The sequence below is a fragment of the Gadus macrocephalus genome, chromosome 11, assembly GCF_031168955.1.
Source record: "Gadus macrocephalus chromosome 11, ASM3116895v1".
NCBI lineage: Eukaryota > Metazoa > Chordata > Actinopteri > Gadiformes > Gadidae > Gadus > Gadus macrocephalus.
In genome coordinates, this window is record NC_082392.1 from 22427892 (window position 1) to 22451288 (window position 23397).

The following is a 23397-nucleotide window of genomic DNA, read 5'->3' on the forward strand; positions in this document are numbered from 1 at the left end:
TTATATATATATATATATGTGGAAATTGCGTTGAATGAGAGATACAATTTTGCACGTTGAGCACACAGTTGTGTGACTCGTTTATTGAGTTAGAGAAAGCAGGAAATCAAAACGTGCTGCAAGTAAACGAATCCCGCATCGGGCTCTGACGTCATGAGATGCTCGTAATCCTTAAAGGGACAGCGATCCCTGAACCACCAAGACAGTAAACGACATGCCTAACACAGTGGAAAGAACAACAACTAACAAAATACTGTAGGTGAATTATGTTACACTCACTACATATATATATATATATATATTAGTGGTGGGCCGTTATCGGCTTTGACGCGAAACTATTTTCAAACACTTCCTTGTTCGGACCCATCACGTGACTGAACTAACCAATCAGAAGCTAGAATTAAGACTGAGGTAAACGTGAGGGAATCAGAGAGGCAGATTCAACAGAATATCCTGACTGTGTTAAATATGTAAACATGTAAATATGTAAGTAATAATTGTGTGACATAAATATGTAAATGATTAACTGACTAAACATTGTAAGTACATTTCTAGAAAAATTAACTCCAACATAAATGATATTAATTTATTCTACAACTTTCAAATATTTAACTTCTAAACCTTACATTATTATGGATTATTCCACGGCTCTTCTCAATGCTGGCTGAACAAACCATCCCAAGGTCAGAGAATCCTCTACACTACTGGCGGGCACATGCTACACAGCGACCCGCACTGGCTGATACAGCCACAAAGCTTCTTTGTGCACCTTGTACATCGGTGGACAGTGAGAGACTGTTTAGTGCAGTGCGAATGTCCTTGATGAGAAAAGGAACCGGTTGTCAGCCGAGATGGTGCAGTTGTTGGTTTTCGTTAAACAAAACCTGCACTGAACTGAAGAAGTCAGTGCAGTAGATTAAGATGGAGGAAATAAGAAGCTCTATTACACTGTTATTACCCACCCACATTGTAAAAAATAATAAGCTTACTTGAAAAAAGGGTGGAAACTTGTTGCCTCAAATAAGTTAAGTAACGAAAACTTTACTTTATGTTATGTTTACAAGTAATGCTTATGTTATGTTATGTTAACGTGAGAGAATAAAAGCTATTGAGCGCAGCTTGGATGCCTGTCTATTTCTTAATGCACAGGAAATTAAATGTTGTTTGTCAACACAAAAAGTTATATCGGAAATCAGTATCAAAAATCCAGTATCGGGAAATATCGGGATCGGATCGGGAGCAACATGAAAATATCAGAATCGGATCGGGAGCTAAAAAATGAGATCGGGACATCTCTAATTATATCTAATATCACGGCCAGAAGCTATGTGCGCCTCGGATGATATTATGAAACATAAAGACTGCGCCTGATGTCTCTGGCACTTTACAACAATTAAAGACTCGAAGTGGGATATATCTTGGCCATGGTTGAGAGGAATTGAGGGAAAGTAACTTTTGCCTTGACTCTCTGAAGTCAATGAATTGCGAAATGGAGGAGAAAGGGATTGTACTCCGGGAGCTGAGCGGCCGGACTTGCCGCCGTGCTCCCCGCGCCGGAGCTGCCGGATTGCCGCCGAGATGTACCCCCACCGGACCTAACTGTAGGCGGGGTACTTTCAGAAATGCATATCTCACTCAAAAAATTATGTACAGACTCTTTTCAAAGTTTGTGTGCGGGTGGGAGCACCAGAGACCCAAAACAACACCCCAAATCCCAGGAAAAGTGTTGTTCTATTTCATTCCTACTGACCGCCAGAGGCAGTGCTTTAGCACAGGATGTTCCATCTCGCGCATGCGCAGGTAGAGTAATTATACCAACAAAGTCACCTGTGACACCTGGGTGACCCGAGAATGTCTATATATTCCGGAAGTCACCCGAGGATATGTTCCTTCTATCTTCTTGCGGTAGCGGACTAGCAGGACACACAAAAATTGTTTGTTGTAAAAATACCATATTAGCTTGTCGCAAGTAGCCTTGTAACCCAAGGGTTTGTGCCTCGATTTGACTTTGTCCATCAAACGCTGCGACTTGCAATTAGTTTGATTTCCGCTGCGGCAGGGGTGAGTAAAGTGTGTAGGCTACGTGTAGCCGTCAGCTAGCGCGGCAGCTGATATCACCTTTCCACCTTTACTTTATTTTGCATAGAGCATCAGTCAGCGTCTAATTTTTCAGTCGCTGTGCTACTCTTTAGGTCTCGCACCGTTTCTCGTGTGCTTTCGCCTAAGCCCGGTAGCTCATTTGTATGCTCGCCAGTGCGCGGCTTGGGGTCCAAGCCGCCGTCACTGTATTGATTTAGCCGGTTGCGTACTTTGATTTGATCGCCAGTGAGTGGCTTGGGGTTCCAAAAGTCGCCGTCACTGTATTTTCCTAGCGCACTGTTTTTCAGGCGCATCGGGGTTGAGCACCTGAGGGAAGCAGTGTCAGATAATCCATGCATCAACTGTAGTTTCATGCCTCATGCACTGAGGCCAGCTAGGTTGGCGGAGGTGGAGGGCGGACCAGGGTTGCCCCCTTAAGGTGTTGGTCCTAGTGGCACCAGACACCGTGTCTCGGCAGCTGGGGGACCCCCCGGGAAGTCCCATAGGGTTGACAATTGTGCAAACCAAGTGGATACACTTTCAGATGAGGTTGCTCAGATTAAAGCTCTCCTGCAAAACCTACAACCAGCTCAGGCTGTACCAGCCGTGGCCCCTGCGGCTGCACAACCTAATTACCCAGTGGATGACATGCTGTCCACAGCTGTGTCCTGTAGTCTCTTTACAGAGGAGAAAGAAGGGGTCGACGAGGAAGCGTCCCTTCCCTCTCAGGCTTTTTCTCAAGGGCCTCTGGGCGCCTCGGCTAGAGGGTCAGTGTCCGGCCACATCACTGTTAAACCAGCCGTGCGTATGGCCCTGGCAAAGATGGAGTCCAGGGACGGGTGCTCAAGGACTGTGCGGCTGAACTAGCTCCAGTTCTCACCACCATCTTTAACCTGTCTCTGGCCTCATCCTGGGTCCCAGGATGTCTCAAGGCAGCAACAATAGTCCCGGTTCCCAAGAAACCAAATGTTGCAAGTCTGAACAACTACAGGCCTGTGGCACTCACCCCTATCGTCGCAAAATGCTTTGAGAAACTAGTCATGAAACACATTAAAGCCTCCATACCGCCATCATTAGATCAGAATCAGTTTGCTTACCGGAAGAACAGGTCAACAGAGGATGCCATTGCCATTGTGTTACACACTCTACTAGAACATCTTGAGCACAGTAACACATATGGGCGACTCCTTTTTGTTGACTTTAGTTCAGCTTTCAACACTATCCTGCCTAACAAGCTACACAGCAAACAACACAAACTTGGCCTGAACACCACTTTATGCAATTGGATTTTGGACTTTCTAACACACCGTACACAACATGTCAGGATTGGCAAGCATGTCTCCCCCACCCTGCCCATGAACACCGGGGCCCCCCAGGGTTGCGTGCTCAGCCCACTTCTCTACACACTTTTCACTCACGACTGCTGCTCCTCTTCTCCATCTAACCTCATAGTGAAATTTGCTGACGACACAACAGTACATGGCCTCATCACAGGAAATGATGAGACCTCTTAAAGGAGGGAGGCCGAGAGACTGGTAGAGTGGTGCGGTGATCACAACCTGGTTCTCAACACCACCAAGACCAAGGAAGTGATCATCGATTTCCGCAGGGCCAGACACCTCAGCCACTCTCCACTCCTAATCGGAGGGGAGGAGGTAGAGAGGGTGTCCATCTTCAAGTTTCTGGGTGTGACTGTGGCCGACGATCTGTCCTGGAGGACCAACATCACCTCTGCCGTGGGTAAGGCAACAACGCCTCTTCTACCTTCGGAAACTAAAAAGGGCTAAACTTCCACAGGGACTGATGGTCAACTTCTATCACTGCGCAGTAGAGAGTGTACTCACCTACGGACTCCTGGTGTGGTTCTCCAGCTGCACCAGGGCCGAAAAGGAGGCCCTCCACAGAGTGGTCAAGGCTGCGGGGAGGATCATTGGGAAGAGCCTCCCAGAGATCTCCACAGTCTTCACTTCCCGCTGCCTACGCCGGGTGAACAACATCCTAAAAGACCAGGTCCACCCAGCGCACCATCTCTTCCAGCGACTGCCCTCCGGACGGAGATACCGTTCCATCCGCTCCAGGTCCAGCAGATTGACCAATAGCCTCTATCCAAAGGCTGTCAGACTGCTGAACGAACAACCTGCCCCCCGCACCCCCCACCCCACCCCCTCGGTCATATAACTCCCACTATAACTCCCACTCAATAACTGAACTGGACTGCATTGCTGCACTGTACACTATTTTCCATCTATTGCAGGACTGCAGCCCCCCAACCCCCCTCACTCTCACAAATCACAACTATGGACTGGACTTGCTGCATTCTTATTCAAGTTATTATTGTTATTTATTTATTTACTTATCTATTTATCTTTTTTTATTTTTATTTATTAATATATTTATATACTATGCCAGTGGTGATGCTCTAAACTTAATTTCGTTGATTAACTCTGTTGAACAAGGACAATAAAGAATCTAAATCTAAATCAAGTCTGGGGTTAGATCAGGGGTTTTCAAAGTATGAGAGAGTGAGCCCCCTCTTCAAACTGTGAGGCGCGCCTCACAGTTTGAAAACCACTGGGTTAGATGAAGCCCCTGTTTCATCTACACCTGCGAATGCCTTCTTTCCGCAGACCGCTCAACCTTCCATTTTCTCTCTGCCCCCCTCTGAGCTGTACATCGCAGAGCTTCATAGATGCTGGCCAGAATCAAGGGCTTCTCCCTTCACACTAGTGATAGCACAGTTCTGGCAACTATGGACAACGCTGATACTTATGGTTTGGACCGTTTAGCCCCGATCAAGCCTGCTATAGCATCCATGGTTGTCTCCCCAGACGAGGCTCTGAGGGCCGATGCGCGCTGCCCTCGGCCCCAGTGCCGGATTACAGATGACCTCCTTACCAGGAGTTAAAACATTGCTGCCCATGTGGGCCGTCTTGGGAATTCGCTTTCTCACATCGTTCTGGCTCTGTCTGGAACTATACGGGGGTCAGGTGCCGATCCTTCAGCACAGACCCTCAGTGATGCTCCACTGCAGACATTTGCGTACATGACTAGGGAGCTAGGCAGATTGATGTCAACTGTTACGTTGGCGTGCCGCCAGGTTTGGCTGGCACAGTCGCCCCCGTCGGAGGTGTGTCGACAAACCCTTCGTTCTCTTCCAGTGGTCCCAGGTCAGACGTTTGGGCCAGCTGCTCTTCAGGCCCTGGACCAAGTGTACAGGTTGGCCAGGCTAACCAGCAGTTTCCTAGCTTACGACATGCACCTCTGCTTCATTCCAGGCCGGGGGCCTCTGAGGTACCCCGTGCCAATTGCTCTCAACCACGTTCAAGTGAACAATCGAGGGGCCAGCAAACTCACCACAGGTTGACCAGCGCCGTAGCACTGCCCCCCCAGGGCCCCTAGCGGCAGGGGGGGTAGGTACTGAAGTTCAAGAACCGGTCGTCGGACGCGTTTCTCAGCAGCACCTGAGCTACTGGGAAGAGCAGACCACAGACCCTTGGATAGTGTCCACGCTATCCAACGGGTACACACTCCAATTCCGACGCCGGCCACCAACTTTCAGTGGGATCAAAGTTACTGAGCTCAACAATCCCGACAGATCCCTGGTCCTGAGACAGGAAGTAGCCACTCTCCTTGGGAAGGGTGCCATCGAAGTAGTAGAACCACAAGAGCAGCTTGATGGGTTTTACTCAATCTACTTTCTGGTACCGAAGAAGGATGGCGGGTTTCGCCCCATTCTGGACTTGAGAGGGCTGAATCAGTTCCTCAAGGTTCTTCCCTTCCACATGCTGCGTGTTGCACAGCATGTGGGGGGGACTGGTTCATGTCAATAGACATGTCCAGGGGGACTGGTTCATGTCAATAGACATGAAAGACGCTTACTTTCACGTCCCTATTACCCAACCTCACAGGCGGTTCCTCCGCTTTGCTCTTCCGGGCAAGGTGTAACAGTTCAGGGTTCTTCCGTTCGGGGTGTCTCTGGCCCTGCGTATATTTACACAGTGTGTAGCAGCAGCCCTGTCACCATTACAGGCCACAGGTATGGCGATACTGCCATACCTGGACGACTGGTTGGTTATTTCCCCAACTCAGGAGCAGGCGATCAGGGACACAGCCATGCTCCTCAGCCATGTGGCTTGGCCTCACTGTCAACTTTACCAAGAGCAACCTTACACCATGTCTGTTGTGAGCTATCTGGGGCTGGTGCTCAACTTGGTGGCCATGCGAGTCTGCCTCTCTCCAAAGCGCGTGGCTACCATTCTGCAGCTGCTACAGCGCTTCAGGCGGGGGAATACAGTCTCTTCCTTCGACTGATAGGTATGCTGACCTCAGCATCCATGGTGGTCCCACTAGGCCTTCTGAAGTTGCGTCCCTTTCAGATCTGGGTGAATGGTCTCCACTTGGACCCCAAGTTGCAGAGACACTAGATGGTCAGGGTGTCTGGGCAGTGCCTTCGGGAGGTTGTAGAGACAGACGCCTCTCTTTCCGGCTGGGGTGCAGTATGGCAGTGCAGGACTGTAAAGAGGGTAAACTTTCCCTCGTTTACCCTCCTGTTTACCTTTTCTTATCTAATGAGGGAGCGCATGCGCCCCGACAGTCTCTCCGTCCTGTCTCCCCACACTGTCTTTTTTGTTTCTTGGAAGGAATGTAACTGGTAATAATTTCACTGCTCCGGCAATGACAATAAAGTATTTCATCATCATCATCATCGTCAGTGGCCAGTGGGATGCCCAGCAGAGACTGGAGCATATAAATGTGCTGGAACAGCTGGCGCCCATCTTCATGCGGTTCTCTAACTGGTCCCTGGAGCTGCGTGAAGTGCCCTTTGGCTTAAAATGCCCCACCGTCATAACAGTCCCCAAAAAACCCTCCATCACAGGACTAATTGACTACAGGCCTGTTGCTTCCTGACGTCTGTGGTCATGAAATCCTTTGAAAGACTGGTTTTAAGCCACCTGAAGGACATAATAGGACCCCTGCTGGACCCCCTGCAGTTTGCCTACAGGGCAAACAGGTTGGCGGATGAAGCTGTCATCATGGGACTGCAATACATACTGCACCACCTTGACTACCCAGGGACGTATGCCATGATACTGTTTGTGGACTTCAGCTCGGCGTTCAACACCATCATCCCTGAAATCCTACATCAGAACCTCACCCAGTTCGCAGTGCCTGTCACCACCAGTGGATCATCAGCTTCCTGATTGACGGGCAGCAGCATGTCCGACTGGGTAGCATCTCATCCAAAGCCCGGTCCATCAGCACTGGCGCCCCACAGGGGTGTGTCCTCTCCCCGCTGCTCTTCTCCATCTACACTAATGACTGCACCTCAAAGAACCCGTCCGTTAAACTCCTGAAGTTTGCAGATGGCACCGCCGTCATTGGTTTGATCCAGGATGGTGATGAGTCTGCTTAAAGACAGGAGGTGGAACAGCTGGTCCAATGGTGCGGTCAGCACCACCTGGTGTTAAACCACAAGAAGACTGTGGAGATGACAGTGGACTTTCTGAGAAGTCCCCCCCACTCACCATCCAGAACGACACAGCGTCCACTGTGGATTCCTTTAGGTTCCTTGGAACAACCATTTCACAGGACCTAAAATGGTGGCCCCACATTTACTCTGTCCAGAAAAAGGCCCAGCAGAGGTTATACTTCCTGTGACAACAAAGGAAGTTTAATCTGCCTAAAGAGCTGCTGACAACCTTCTACTCAGCCATCATTCAGTCTGTCATCTGCACCTCGATCACTGTCTGGTTTTGGTCAGCCATCAAACGGGACCGGGCCAGACTGCAACGGACAATACGGGCTGCGGAGAGGATCATTGCAGCTGACCTTCCCACCATCGAGGATCTGTACCAGTCCAGGCTCAGGAAAAGGGCAGCAAAAATCGCCCGGCCTAGATCCCTCACATCCTGGTCACAAACCTCTTTCCCTCTGGGAGGTGAAACAGGGCACTGTTTGCCAAAACCAGCCGAAACAAAGTCAGCTTCTTTCCCCAAGCAGTCAATCTGTTGAACGCTCAGAAATAGCCCCCACCATCTCACTGAACAAGGTCTATCAACACTGTTCTGCATCAACCTCATGTATATTTCAATTTTTCAAAAACAATAATGTTGTTATTAATATATTGCCATTGCACTGAACTGCCTTGCACTGTATTTATATTTATATTGAATTCTTAAATCTTTGACCATTTCTTCCCTCTCTGAAATTGTTATTGTATATTCTTTTTTGCAAATGACTATATTATATTGTGTTGTTATACTGTATACTTAATAGTATATTTATATTTTGTACTGTTCTTTCTGTTTTGTGATTTTTTTTTTATATCTTAACAATAGGTTAAGTGTTGAGTGTTTTACTTTGGAAGCAAAGGGTCAAAATCCAGTCAAATTCCTTGTTTGTTGCGCAAACCTGGCCAATAAAGCTGAATCGGAATCGGAAGGCCCGTGTGACCGACAGTATGACCATATGACTGACAGTATGACCATAGACTGCCGAGGGCAGATTAGAGTATATTTTGAGAAATAGACGTCTTCCATGCGTGGAGGTATGGTGAGCTTGGTCGGTATGGTAATATGGCATTGGTATGCCTTAAAAACTGATTTATCGGAAGTTAACATATCAAAACAATCACCAACAATGTTTCTAAAGCATACTGCGTCAAATCCACTGTCAAACGGATGTTTGCAAAATTACGTGTGTACCACTTTAAGGCCAAGCCTGCATTGTAGAGAGGCCGGGGTTCAGAAAGGCAACTTCAAACAAATGCATCCAATTTTTATTTTCAGATATCGACTTGAAATTTGGCATGGGTATACTATTGAATCTACCCTACAGCCGAACCTACGTGTTTTTGACGCAATGGCATTGCGTGTCTTGACGCATGCCTTATTGCCATGAATTTCACACCATGTAGTCCCATAGTCACCTAGTACATGTGTGCCGAGTTTGCAGCTTTTACCACTTTCCGCACCAAAGCAGTTAATGTGTGGGTGTTTGGTCGAGTTGTAGCCATTGCATTATAATGTTCTGACCATATGGGTCAGACTATGAAAGTTGTTCATCATGACGAATGGTGGATGTACAGTATAACAAGTTTCATACATATTGCACTTCCCTAGTGGAAATTGCAGCCCGTTGAGTATGTTGCACTTCAAAGGCTTGTTATAGCGCCACATATAGTTCATTCTGGCCCATCCTTGTTATCCCTCACTCATTTCACAAGTTCTACCAAGCAGCTTCACTGCTCGGACCCTTAATAATATTACTAACGATTACAATAGGGTTCCTACGGATTTCGTAGGACCCCTAATAATAATACTAACGATTAAAATAGGGTTCCTACGGATTCCGTAGGAACCCTAATAATGATAATAATAATACTAATGATTGCAATAGGGCTCCTACGGATTTCGAGTCAATACAGCGCATTATTGTGGTTCTGGATGTAAAAAAACATTAATTTTCTCCATAGAGGTTTTGATCTAATGCCAAAATGTCGTAACCATCCAAAGTATACTTACCACACGCCGTTACATTGGAAAAACACATTTTATTCGCGATGTCATTTGAAACCACTACACTACCCATAATCCCTAAAGTGTAACACAACACAGCAATGGTTTATGGGCTGAGTAGTTCCTTCCTTAGTTCACAAAAATAATGTACATAGTCTTGTACCTTGGCCTTTTCTTCCGTTTTCCAAATAATTGTTTGGCCCGAACCAAATGTTTTATGGCCACAACTACCTTGACGAACGATTGGCTTGTTTACAGGCTTAAAACTGTTTATATAACGATTTTACGAGAAGTCAATGACATGGGAAAATGAATGGGAAATCTGTTCTGTTTGGCTCTATGGGGTGAATGGTTGTCGAAGGATAGGAGGACCGTCATATATACAGGGAGTCCTCGCTGACAATAATTACAGTACAGTATTATTTTAGATTTACACAGTCGCATTGAAAGAACTTGCAACTACACTTTTGCGTCGCTACATTTCAATGCTGTTTTCCTTTTACCAATGTTATTATATTTACATTTCTGTAAAAAAGGTGTAATCAAGCAAATCCTTTGATCCAAAGTGAATCTAGGTGCACTTCAATAAATAGTGGGCGGGGAGGGGTTACGATGTCTGATACAAGGCTCCCTACATGTAGACTGCAGATGTTGGGGTTTAAACCCAGAAGCATTTGGCTGGGAGTCAAACACTCTCTTCACTAGAGTTAACAATGCTGCCAATAACAGCTTCCTCTGCTGTCCAATAGGGGGTGGTACCAGGGTGCTGATGTGGGGATGGTGATTGGGTACCTTGAGTGAAGCTGGTGATCGGGTTGCCAGGTTTTAGTTTGTTCTCCAGGAATCCGTGTTTGGGCCCGGTGGTGACCTCGTAGACCAGCTGACCGTCCTCTGTGTCGGGGTCAAGGGTCAGTAGGGTCTTCTTGGTGATCAGGTTGGTGGCCTGGCGGGGAGGGGGGGAGGGTGTTGTTGTTTGTCTTCAAGGTGCAACTCAACAACAAGGCTGTTAAACATGGCAAAGAGGCTATACTGAGGTTCTCCAGCCACTATGGGCAGATGTAAAAACTAAGAACAACGACAAATGATATCTGATGTAAAGTCTGTGTGGCTCTGCCTTCACTCTTCCCTCCGCAGCCACAGGGGAGGCCAGCAGTCACCCGTCAACTAATGTCCCGTCTTGTATAAAAATAACATCTTAGTCACAGTGGTATAGGGCTAGGGCTATTAGAGGGCTAGTAGAGGGACAGTAGAGGACTAGTAGTGGGAGAACAGAGGGTTATTAGAGGGCTAGTAGAAGGCTAGAAGTGGGCTTGTAGGGGGTTAGTAGAGGGTTAAAAAAGGGTTTGTAGACGGCTAGTAGACGGCAAGTATTGTGCTATCAGAGTGCCGGTATGAGCCACTAGGGGCCAGTAGGGCCCTACCTTGTTGTCCATCGACTAAAGGCTAGCAGGGGACCGGTATAGGACTAGTAGAGGGCTAGAAGTATGCTAGTAAAGGGCCAATATGGGCTCCTAGAGGCCAGCAGGGCCCTACCTTGTTGTCCATGTATTCGAGCCACTGCAGGCCCAGGTTGGTGACGATGCGCGGCGTCCCGTCGTCCACTGGGAGAATGTCCACCTTGAACTTCTGGGGAGCGGCAGTCACCACCTGTATGGACGGCATGACGAGATCAAAAGACATACAATCACATGTCATCCATCACATGACCCACCAGGGTTCTCTGTAAAGAATGGACCGATGGCTCTGAAGAACGCACACAGCCGTACCTCCTTGCCCCCCTCCTCCACCATGAAGAGGAGGTTGGTTCCGTCGGACACGGTGAAGGAGAAGCGGTCCTTCAGTGAGTTGGAGCCGTCGTGGTTGTAGCTGATCCGGTTCTGGAACACGTCCTCCATGCTGAAGCTGCTGGTCCGCCGGTACACCTGGCCGCTCGCCGTCCGCTCGATGGAGCCGTGGCGGGGTGGCTGGACCACCGTGAACACTATGGACTCTGCCTGGAGAGAGAACGAGATAGAGAGACTTTACACAGTATGGACTCAGCCTAGAGAGAGAGAGAGACTTTACACAGTATGGACTCTGCCTAGAGAGAGAGAGAGAGAGAGAGAGAGAGAGAGAGAGAGAGAGAGAGAGAGAGAGAGAGAGAGAGAGAGAGAGAGAGAGAGAGAGACTTTAAACACTATGGACTCGGCCTATAGAGAGAGAGAGAGACTTTACACACAACAGACTATGGACAGAGAGAGAGAGAGAGAGAGAGAGAGAGACAGAAGGTGAAAATGAGGGAGAAAGTGAAAGTGAGTGAGAGAGTTAAAGTAAGTTAGTGTGTAAGTGTGAGAGAGAGAGAGAGAGAGAGAGAGAGAGAGAGAGAGAGAGAGAGAGAGAGAGAGAGAGAGAGAGAGAGAGAATTCCCACTATGGACTCTGCCTAGAGAGAGAGAGAGGGAGGGAGGGAGGGAGGGGGAGAGAGAGAGAGAGAGAGAGAGAGAGAGAGAGAGAGAGAGAGAGAGAGAGAGAGAGAGAGAGAGACTTTAAACACTATGGACTCGGCCTATAGAGAGAGAGAGAGACTTTACACACAACAGACTATGGACAGAGAGAGAGAGAGAGAGAGAGATAGACAGAAGGTGAAAATGAGGGAGAAAGTGAAAGTGAGTGAGAGAGTTAAAGTAAGTTAGTGTGTAAGTGAGAGAGAGAGAGAGAGAGAGAGAGAGAGAGAGAGAGAGAGAGAGAGAGAGAGAGAGAGAGAGAGAGAGAGAGAGAGAGAGAGAGAGAGAGAGAGAGAGAGAGAGGTTAACCATTGTTACCTCAGTGTCAGCATCAGTAGCCTTGAGTTCAAATTCAGTGATGGTTTTCCTGACCCCTTCCTGGACGCGCATGCCAGGGACCTGTAGCCATGGCAACGAGTCATCCACCGGCCTGATGGTGATGAAGAACGTCTGGGCAACCTGGGGTCCGAAACAAAACCACATACAAACTCAGAAACACACATAGATACGTGTATCTGTTTGTGTGTGTGTGTGTGTGTGTGTGTGTGTGTGTGTGTGTGTGTGTGTGTGTGTGTGTGTGTGTGTGTGTGTGTGTGTGTGTGTGTGTGTGTATCTGTGTTTGGATATATGTGTGACCTCGTTCTGTCCATCCGACACGCTGAAGGTGAACTGGTCGGAGTGTTTCTCTTCTTCACTGGTGTGGACATACTGGACACTCCGTGACACCAGGTCAGCCTGGGAGAAACTACTGATACTACTCCCTGTTGGGAGGGGGGAGGTGGTAGAGAGAGAGAGAAAAGAGTTAGATGTGCACCTAACTAACGTGTACCTTGGTTAGCCTTAGCATGTGTACCTAGCTACTTTTAGAATGGGAACCTGGGTTAGCGTTAGCATGGTACCTGATAGGGAATCATAATCTCCCGAAATTCTTTGAAAAACAATTGCAGGTAACATTTTTCCAATCCAAAGTGCCGTGGTCAGCAAATGCATGTGTGCCTATCTACTGTTGGCAGGTGTAGCTGGGTTAACATAAGCATTAGCATCGTAGCTACCTGGGTTAGTGACGTGCTCCAGGTGGCCCAGGTCGAGCTGCTTGGTGACGGTGAACAGCAGCTCGGACGGCTCGCTGTCCTGGTCGCTGGCAGACAGCTGCAGGGTGGTCAGTTTCTTTCGGCTGTTCTCGTCCACGACCAGGCCCTTGTTCACCTCCACCACAGGGGGCAGTCGGTCCACTGGGAGAAGAGAGGTCAGAACACCCAACGATACCATTCAGAAGGACATCACCAGGAGGGACGAGGGGAGAGGAGGGGAGGGACGAGGAGAGGAGAGGCCAGAAGGCAGAGCAGAAGGGAAGAGAATGTAGAGAGGAGGGAGGAGAGAGAAGGAAATGAAGCTCCAGAAATGTAATAAATTGCTAGAACCTCGGTGCTTCTAGAAAACGATTGGCCACAAGGTAGCCTGAGGTTATAACCAAACGCTGAAGGAAGAGAATGCATAGAGCGATAGAACAATGAGATCAGGACGTTCATGTGGAGAAAGAGATGGGAAGAAGGAGAGAGGCAAAAAGATGGATGGATGGATACAAGATGGTTGGATGATAGAAGGCCTATAATGGAGGGCCTATGAACATAGGCCATAGAGGTAGAGGTGCAGTAAGAACAACATACCCAGGACACTGATGAAGAATGACTGGTCGATCAGTTTGTTCCCCTCGGGGTCCACCAGGTTGAACTTAAAGGACAGACTTCCTCCCTTCTCCTCCCGGCTGTGGCTGAACTGCAGCCGCCCTGAGAGGAAACAACTCTTAGTACACACACACACACACACACACAACTACCATACCCTGTGAGACTGCATCCAGAAGTACTTTATAGAACCAATACTACTGAAATACCCGTCCGGTAGTACTGCATTGAACCCAGCACTACTTAAATACCCGTCCGGTAGTACTGCATAGAACCCAGCACTACTTAAATACCCGTCCAGTAGTACTGCATAGAACCCAGTGGAACACTACAGAAAGCAAGTACAAGAATTCTCTGGGCTAGCCATATCCATGGTGGCTAATGTAAAGCTACAAATCGATATCTCTGTTATCATATCTATAACTAATTTGTCTATCAGCACTACCAGACAGAAAGCAATACTTCACAGTTAGATCTACATTAATTAAATATATGCTAAGCCACAAAGCTAAACCTATGGGGAGCGTGTCTATGTTCCCCGGGTCCTATGTTCCCCGGGTCCTATGTTCCCCGGGTCCTATGTTCCCCGGGTCCGGTCCTATGTTCCCCGGGTCCGGTCCTATGTTCCCCGGGTCCGGTCCTATGTTCCCCGGGTCCGGTCCTATGTTCCCCTCTTGTATGAGACTGGGCGGGGAACATAGGACCCGGGGAACATAGGGATGACCCCAACCTATGCTAGCTCCATGTATGTAAGTTATGGACACATGAGCCGACAGGAAGTATTGAACCCACCTTTGTTGACGTCTTCCTGTGTGAAGCTGTGAGTGGGGCCTTTGGCTGAGAGCTTCTTTTTGTTGAGCAGGAGGGTCCCAGCGGCAGGGTCGGAGGTCAGTATGTAGGAGAGCTTCAGGGGGTCCGAGTCAATGTCAGACCCCTTAAGGTTCTGCTCAGTGATCTTAGATGCAGACCCTAAAATATATAATAGATATATCATACCCTCTGAAATAAACCACACTCTGAAAGCAGACCTTAGTAGTACCAGGGAGACCGGGTTAAACGGTAGGCAGGTTATGCTCCTTATCCAGTTGAGGCTTTAACCTACTCATTATAGTGTTCACAGGGTTTTGGTCAACTGAAGAAGTCACAGGTATGTCAATTCAACCATAAGACGAGTACATTTAAAATAAATCTGATTCTCGACGGACAACCAAGTTCAAGTCTATGTGTGTATATATCACCACATGTAGCATAGAAAGACAAAGTGTAACAGAACTACTGCATGCTGTTCAAGAAGTAAAAAGCTTATCAGAATCCTCTCTATATATTCAATTCAATTCAAATGTATTTGTATAGCTCTTCATCTACGTTACAGTCTCAAAGATAAGAATATAACCGCAAGCGGTTGATTAACGGGGTCCGAGCAAAATTAAAAGTCAAGAACACACCAATTGAAGATATATTAAAATGACATACAATTATGAAGGAAATATGTTCCACTTAATGCAATACTGTGCCTCGGCTTTCAGGTGAGCTGCAGAGCAATGGCCGAATGTCATGTTCAGCTTGTTCATAATGCTCTAATCGAGATTCGAACTCTCAACCTAAGGATCACCTGTACAAGGCATTATCCCATTGAGCCACTTACAAACCTGAACTGCAGCCTCATTCACATGGTGAAATTGTCAAGAGTTTAGATTCTCTGCCCGAGCCCGACCCGACCCGTGGGCCGGGTCGGGCCGATATTCCCACCACTATCCTCGGGCCGGGTCGGGCCGGGCCTTTTATTTTTATTTTTATCATTGGTTTATTGGCCTAATCTGAGGAGAAATCTATGCCATAAACAGAAATATTATAGGCCTTTGTTACACGGGTCTTCTCAATGCCGTGGAACGCTCCGTTCACTTGAATGGGTAGTAGTCTGGTGACTTGTCAACCCCAGCGTCTTGCGTTGCTAACGCCTCGTGCCCACTGCACCGTCAGTCAAAGGACTCAGAAGGCGTGGCTGACGGATGGGGGTGGTTTCCAGGGTCGTCAGAGCCCGAGTAGTGTCACAGTGCTTAAATTTGCATACGTGTTCTGATTGGATGACGGATCCGTCGCTGCCGAAAAAGTTTACAATTTTTCAACTTTTTGACGGAGCCTTCAGCGCACGGATCCAGTGGACGGAGGTCCGTTGACTGATCCCCATTGACTTTGAATGGGGACGGACGCGCAATGCATTGTGGATCCGTCCGTTCCGTTGGAGCCATCGGCTCCGTCAAAAAGTTGAAACATTTTCAACTTTTTCGGCAGCGACGGATCCGTCATCCAATCAGATCGCGTATGCAAATTTAAGCACTGTGACGCGACTCAGGCTCTGACGATACTGGAAAGCGGGAAAGCGGGTCATCTTGCATCGCAACAAGCAGGAAGAAGCGGGAAGAACCCGGCGAAGCGATTTGATTGGCTGACGGATGCTTCTGCAAAGACTACTCCCACATCCGTCAGCCACGCCTTCCCATGTCCGTTGACTGACGGTGCAGTGGGCACGAAGCGTAACGCCTCGTTTCCACATACGTACATTCTCGTATGCGATCCAACCGTCTCCGACCGAAAGTCCATTCATTCCAATGTGATTCTCCGTAATGTCCGATTTTCCTCCGAGACTCCTCCCCTCTGTAAAATTTCTGTCCGGTATGTCCGTAACATACGTTCAAAAAGTTTAACTTTCGCAGTTGTTTTACGGAGATACCGTATGAAAGTTTTTATGTTTTCACAAAACATGTAAGTACCTGGCAGGACAAACTCCTCGCCGATCTCTTTCCAAGCCTGGTTGGTTTTGTTTTTATCTCTGTCGATCCTCATGTTCCAAAGTACCGGTCTCCTAAAAACGGCCATTATCATACGCTCCCCCATCTTTTGTCCGTAAATAAATTCATGTCCGTACGTAAAACATTAGCGACTCCTTCCGTAAATTTACGGAAGCACGGATACGAAAAACATACGTATGTGGAAACGAGGCGTAAGTGACGTCACCGTCTTTGCGGACAAATTATTTCTCTGCTGATCAACACTACGAATGCTGGTAACGAATAAATTGTAAAAAGACACAACATGTGAAGTTATTTTTTCGTTTTGGCAAGTAGCCATGAAATAAGCGGGATAATGTATAGAACGTCGCCGGTCATTATTGAAAATAAGCCCCTTCAGGGCGAAGCAAGACACCTTCGCTGCGCGTCGGTGTGCTGTTCGCCCTGTCGGGGCGTATTTTCCCGATAATGACCGGCGTTCTATACATTATCCCTTACATATATATTTCGCCGAGTAGGCCTACTAACAAATGTGTACAAAGTTACATTATGTATTAAAAAAAATGTCGGGTTGAAATCGGGCTCGGGCTCATAATTACAGTTAATGTATCGGGTCGGGCCGGGCTCGTGCTGTTCAATGTTATGTTTCTTAAATGAGTGGCAATGACAGAATTTCATGTTCAGCATGCTCTAATCAGGATTCAAACTCTCAACCTACGGATCACCAGTACAAGGGATTATCCCATTGAGCCACTGACATTCCTGAACTGCATGATGCCTCATTCACACTGTGAAAATGTCTATTGATAAGCACACATCAAGAAAACTCCAAGCACACATTTCACAAGAGAATTAAGAGCTTTCTTAAAAGAGTAAAGATCTGAAAATGTGCACTGTTAATGGTATCCAATTAATGATAGCCGTATTGTAGTTGTACAATAACAAACTGGTCATATAGGCAAAATGGGTTTAGACTGTGGACGTTTGGCTTTTCTATGAAATTGTGGGAAAAGTAAACATTTTTAGAGCAGAAAGATGCATCTGATTTTAGAGATGAATATGATGAAAGAATTTTGAGTCCAGGTCAATCTGGTAAGGAGAAATGAGGCTAGTTCAGACATTTTTTAAATAGTGCCACCTTTGGATGCAGTACCACAATTTGGGTTTATGGGTAGTGGGGGGTATTGGTATCCACCTAATAATAGTCGTATGATTTTTTACACAATAACAAAATGGTCATATAAGAAAAATGGGCTAACTGCTCCAAATCTATTGGCCAATATTTCTCAAATTCAATTAAATAAAACAAATTCTGTTTGATGATTTTTGTGAGGGTTGGTCTAAAGATTTCATGTGGCGATTTTGGTGAATTTTTTAATATTTTTGATAGCTGTATGGTAGTTATACAATAGAAAAATAGTAATATAGGCAAAATGAGTAGAGACTCTGGACGTTTGGCTTTTCTATGAAATTGTGGGAAAAGTAAACATTTTTAGAGCAGAAGGCCAGGGTTTTATAGATGCATCTAATTCCAGAGATTAATATTATGAAAGAATTTTGAGTCCAGGTCAATCTGGTGAGAACAAATAAGCCTAATTCCTGATTTTTTACAATAGCGCCACCTTTGGGTGCAGGACCACAAATTTGGGTTTATGGGTAGTGGGGGTTATTGGTAGCCTGGGTATACCCATGCTGCCTTTCGCGCAATTTCATTTTGCGCTGCTAGGCAGCCTGGATTCCATGGATCAGATTTTCGCCTGAGATAGGGAACCAATCACAGAACGGGGAGGGACGGCAAGATGATGACGACGTCTATTCGACACACCCATTGTCTTCTTCCTCATCGAATTTCTTTCGCTCTGCATACGTCATCTGGTATAATTGATACAATTGGCTATGAGCTACGTACAGACTCACATGATAGACATTCGTAGCGCCCATGAACGGCTCCAGGCAGTCGTATACCACACATCAAATACGAGAAAATGAATTTGTGGTTCCCAGACCTCTTCTCAATATAGATTGAGATGAGGTCTGGCATTAGCCAGCCAGGCTAGGTTATTGGTAACCTAACCATACCTGAACATTTCAAGAGTTTTCGACTTACGGCATAGGCTGCAGTATGACTTTTACAAAAAAAAAATTACAGAAAAAAACGTTAGAGAAACATTAGGACCAAGCAGCTTTGCTGCTCGGTCCCCTAATAAGATAATTAATTTTCCATACATGGGAAATTAACTTGTTACTTGTTACTTGTTACAGCCCATGGAATATGAAATATGCAATAATAAAATAAAGTGTATAAGGTATCCAACAAAAAAGGGAAGGAAAGGGAAGTCTGGGGCCCCCTGCTTGAGCTGCTCCCCCCGCGACCCGACCCCGGATAAGCAGACGAAAATGAGATGAGATGAGGTATCCAACAATACATACATAAATAAGATGATACAAAATAAATAAAAATAAAGGGCTTAACAGGCCGTATATATTTATGACCCCCTCCTAACCCTAGCCACTCAGAGGGCAAGAAAAAACTCTTAACTAGCAACGAAGAAATCTTGACTCCTGATCATCCCATATTCCATCGGCTGTTGTAAGTTAACAAGTTAATTTCCCATGTATGGATGAAATAAGGTTCTTATCTTATCTTATTAGGGGGTCGAGCATTGAAGCTGCTTGGTCCTATTGTTTCCGTAACGTTTTTTTATTTTCTCAAATTCTGTAAAAGTCATACTGCAGCCTATACCGTAAGTCGAAAACTCTTGATCATCCCTTCCAGGGATGATCAGGAGTGCAATCGGTGCCATAATTGACATTACAAACATATACATTTTACAGACAAAACATTTTAAATGGGTCTTAGGGTGCTGGCCGGTTAACCATAAGGAGAGTCCAGGCATCCAGTCGCAGTCACTGCAACACGCTAGAATATATGCTAGATGCTAGAGATATGCTAGAGAAATATAGTATAACACAGTCCATGTAAGGTTTATGTTTATGTATCTGGGTCTGCTCACCTGCGGCAAGCTGAAGGCCTCTGTTGACGGTCATGCGCGGGCCCTCGCGGTGCCGGGCCGTCACGGTGAAGTCCAGGGCACCGCTGTGCGTGTGCACGCCGTCGGTGAGCGTGAACTCCAGCCGGTCGCTAGCTCCGCCCCCGTCAGGGGTGTAGACCACTAGCATGTCCAGGACGTCCTGGTAGGAGAAGGAGGAGCCGACCGACAGGACACGCCCACTGCTCAGGGGCTGCGAGTAGAACTGACGCCTCCGCAGTTTGCCTGTAAGGAAATATAGATTATTATATTATAGAATATGATATCACATCACAACACACACATCAGCGCGTATGTTTGTGAGTGTGTATGTGTGTGAGTGTGTGTCTGTGTGTGTGTGTGTATGTGTGAGTTAGATTGTGTGTGTATATGCGTGTGCGTGTGTGTGTGTGTGTGTGTGTGTGTGTGTGTGTGTGTGTGTGTGTGTGTGTGTGTGTGTGTGTGTGCTTGTGTCACCATGAGCCGGCTTGGTGTCCAGGGTGATCATGATCTCGTTGAGGGGGGTGTCTAGGTCGAGGACACTAAGCGAGGTGTTGGTGAGCACCACGCCCGAGTTCTCCTCCACCACCACGCTGCTGACTGACACCACTGGGGCGATGGCCTGGCTACTCTGCTAGGAGAGATACCCTTTACTTTTAAAATGTACTGTTATTATCAGAGATAATCCTGACAGACTGCTATAATCAGAGATAATCCTGACAGAATGTTAATATAGGAGATAATCCTAATACCTGGATATGGATCTCTACGTTGAAGGCCTCTGTCTGGCGGTGTCCGTCGCTGACGTAGAGGCTGAAGAGGTCCTGCTGGGAGTCACCCCCGGCCTCCTGGACGTAGAAGATGAGGTCAGAGGCCAGGTCCTCCAGGGAGAAGGGCTGGTCTGGAGTGATGACCCTGGAGCCTTCTGCGCCTCCTGGTGGAGGGAGGAGGATATTACATGTGTCAAATATAGGATATTGTATTTTAAATCACACATTATTTTGTATTTGAATATGATAAGACAGGGTCATTACTGGGGTCCTAATAAGTATACATATACAATTATAATATATACATTCATACTAGGTCAAAAACATACATTTGGGTACTACCCAAATAACCGATACAGAGTACAGATATAAGTACTTAATAATACCAGTACAATTTAAAGAGCCAGTGAACCCACAGTTTCAGATGAAATGGTTGCCATGGTTATGGCCCCCAGCAACTTTGTGAAACTTTTTTGTTAACTTTGCAGCGTGATAGCAATATTGTACATGAAATGCGCCACACCTTGTAGCCATATACTATGGTACTATAGGTGTCCGGGATGCCAAACCCTCAAATTAGGATATTAAATAAATCGCTGATCAGACGTAGCTTCACCATCCACACATCATAGCAGTACACACTACGTTTCCGAAAAGCATCGGCAATAGTAAAAGATATACACTGTATATCCTTGGGTGTCTTGAAAGGCGCCTCTAAATTAAATGTATTATTATTATTATCTATAAGTAGTATATCTGTAAGTAGTATATCTGTAAGTAGTATACTGTATATTATACAGTATACTACTTACCCCAATATGTTGATACAACAATAAAACAATCCATTTCCACTATGAACAGACACACGCATACACGCATACACACACACATGCACAGACACACACACAAACACACCCTCAGTATGACTTTTCCTCTCGATGAAGCCATATTTGGGCGGGGTCACCAGCCAGAGCAGAAGCTCCTTCCTGGATGTGTTCAGGTCTGATACAATTATTTGATTGGTGGAGAGCTGGACCCGCCCCCCTTTCTCAACCTGGGATGGAGAAGGAAAAGAAACATGGACAAACAAATAATTAACTCATGAATTTACAACTGAACATATTCAACGATTAGGCCCTGCTGGGTAAGATTATAACTTTGAGTGTGTGTGTATGGGTGTGTACCTTGATGCCGCCGCGTACTGTAACCTTTGGAGTTGTTCTTATGGTGGAGGTTATGGTGATGGTGCACATCTGTTTGTCAAGGCGATTGTTGTCACCGTCGTAAACAACAAAGTGGAAGATGTCAGTAACCGGTTGGCTGCCCGTCTCCAAGGAAGTTATGTACCTGTAGGCAGGAAGTAGTACATATATGAAAACAATCTATTCATCTAATCATCTATCTTTCTACCTAGCTAGCATGTCAGTATGTCTACAGTACCTATCCATCTACCCACCATGGCCAGATCCTTAATATATGAAAAGTGAGACAGTTCTAAAGGCGATCTCTCAACAGCTAGGGTGTGAAGTACGGGGGACTGGGGAGGTCCAAGACCCCTTGACCCACTTGAGACCCAGTGACCCACTTGAGAACCACTGAAGCCTCAACAGTGAAATGTTGTGGGGTCTCAGGAGAATCTTTAAAAATGTATTTGTCACTTGAAATTGTAACAAAAAATGGATTTCAAAAGCTTACTATGTCCAGTATTCATTATGTAAATTGCAAACAGTGTCCTAGAGGCCTTAACCCCCTCTAATGGACACGGCCATCCACATCTGTCCAGACGGAGTTCCACACATCCACACACAGCTCGCCACCGGTGTCCCTTTGTTGTGAGAACAGCACTTTAACGTCAAGATAAGAAAATGGTTGGTTTGTATTTCCTTCATTTGGCCCGCAGGACCATAGCAACATCAACCCATGACTGGTGGAGAAGCGTGGAGACTGCAGATATTATTCATCTAGAAACAGGGTCATTAGCATGCCAGTATTTATATTTAATTTGAACTCCCCAGTGTCCTTGCACATGTATTATCAGAATATGCTAATGCTGATAGCTTTGTTCCCTCTACTCTGCTCTACAATCCTGCATCACTAATATTGGTCTTGTGTTGGAGATGTGGGCCTTCACCTGGTCGCTTCAGAAGAGAAAACCTCATCAGGAATCTCCTGATGAGAGAGATAATGGTCTCTTCATCAGTAAAGGTCATTACATTACATTCTGCCGACCAACCACTCTGCTACAAGAAATCTTTGAGGAATATGAGGATATTGTTGTTGTCACTATAGTTGTTTAAAATCCCCAGATCTTGCAAAATATATACATTTTCAAAAGGCTTTCTCTGGCCCCCGTCTGCTAGATGTGTAGTTTTCATTTTCAGGCCTGGGGTTGTATTGCTGTTCAGGCAGACTGCCCTACCCACAAAAATATCAACCCCCACCATCTGAATGAAGGGGAGGGGGGAGCCCTAATGTGTTGATCCGCCTGTTAGAGACAAGGCATGCATCAGCATGCCTTTAACCTATACAGGGGAAGTTAAGTCTATATTTACATCTAATCCTACATTTTTAAAACGTGCATTTCATTCAAGATTTTGAATCATTTTGAACATCAAATGTAATCTATAACAAGTTGTTTAAGGGTTTGGTCTTCCCTTAAATGGGAACTGCCACACTCATTTTCTAATATAAGAGATTAACAGAGAGGGTTCTGACTATAGTTCAACTGAAACTGTAATGAATTGGGAAGTGAGTGCTGGTTCTACATGACCAACTGTAGCAGAGAAGGAGAGAGTTGCTACCGGATGTGCTGCTTGTTAATGTCCTCCATGGTGAAGGTTGAGTACTCCGCCAGCTCCTGCTGGTCCTGGGGGGACAGTCCCCGGGTCAAGAGGCCGTACATCGGGACCGAGACCAGCTGGATCCGGATCTGCTGGTCTGGAGACGAGTTGTCCTACAGGCAGAAGACCACCGTCCCAACTTAAGCCTGGAGGTGTGGACTGTTGTAGCCTTCCAGCAATCGGACATCCCCAGAGCTCATTGTTGT

General features: G+C 46.5%; 1 protein-coding gene across 3 annotated transcripts in view; it reads right to left on the bottom strand.

The window, feature by feature from the left end:
* fras1 (Fraser extracellular matrix complex subunit 1) overlaps nucleotides 1-23397 on the bottom strand; it is a 157282-nt gene that overhangs the window by 20088 nt on the left and 113797 nt on the right. For 2 of the 3 annotated variants that reach the window (XM_060065890.1, XM_060065888.1), the window contains 14 exons: nucleotides 23153-23304; nucleotides 21536-21698; nucleotides 21267-21405; nucleotides 20334-20515; nucleotides 20059-20215; nucleotides 19567-19827; nucleotides 14556-14732; nucleotides 13746-13865; nucleotides 13131-13310; nucleotides 12715-12839; nucleotides 12397-12537; nucleotides 11363-11590; nucleotides 11130-11243; nucleotides 10389-10539 (listed from right to left, as the gene is read on the bottom strand). In XM_060065890.1, the coding sequence (XP_059921873.1) occupies nucleotides 10389-10539; nucleotides 11130-11243; nucleotides 11363-11590; nucleotides 12397-12537; nucleotides 12715-12839; nucleotides 13131-13310; nucleotides 13746-13865; nucleotides 14556-14732; nucleotides 19567-19827; nucleotides 20059-20215; nucleotides 20334-20515; nucleotides 21267-21405; nucleotides 21536-21698; nucleotides 23153-23304 (2290 nt within the window). The remainder of the gene's footprint in view (nucleotides 1-10388; nucleotides 10540-11129; nucleotides 11244-11362; nucleotides 11591-12396; nucleotides 12538-12714; nucleotides 12840-13130; nucleotides 13311-13745; nucleotides 13866-14555; nucleotides 14733-19566; nucleotides 19828-20058; nucleotides 20216-20333; nucleotides 20516-21266; nucleotides 21406-21535; nucleotides 21699-23152; nucleotides 23305-23397) is intronic. The other variant, XM_060065889.1, reaches the window with a different exon arrangement.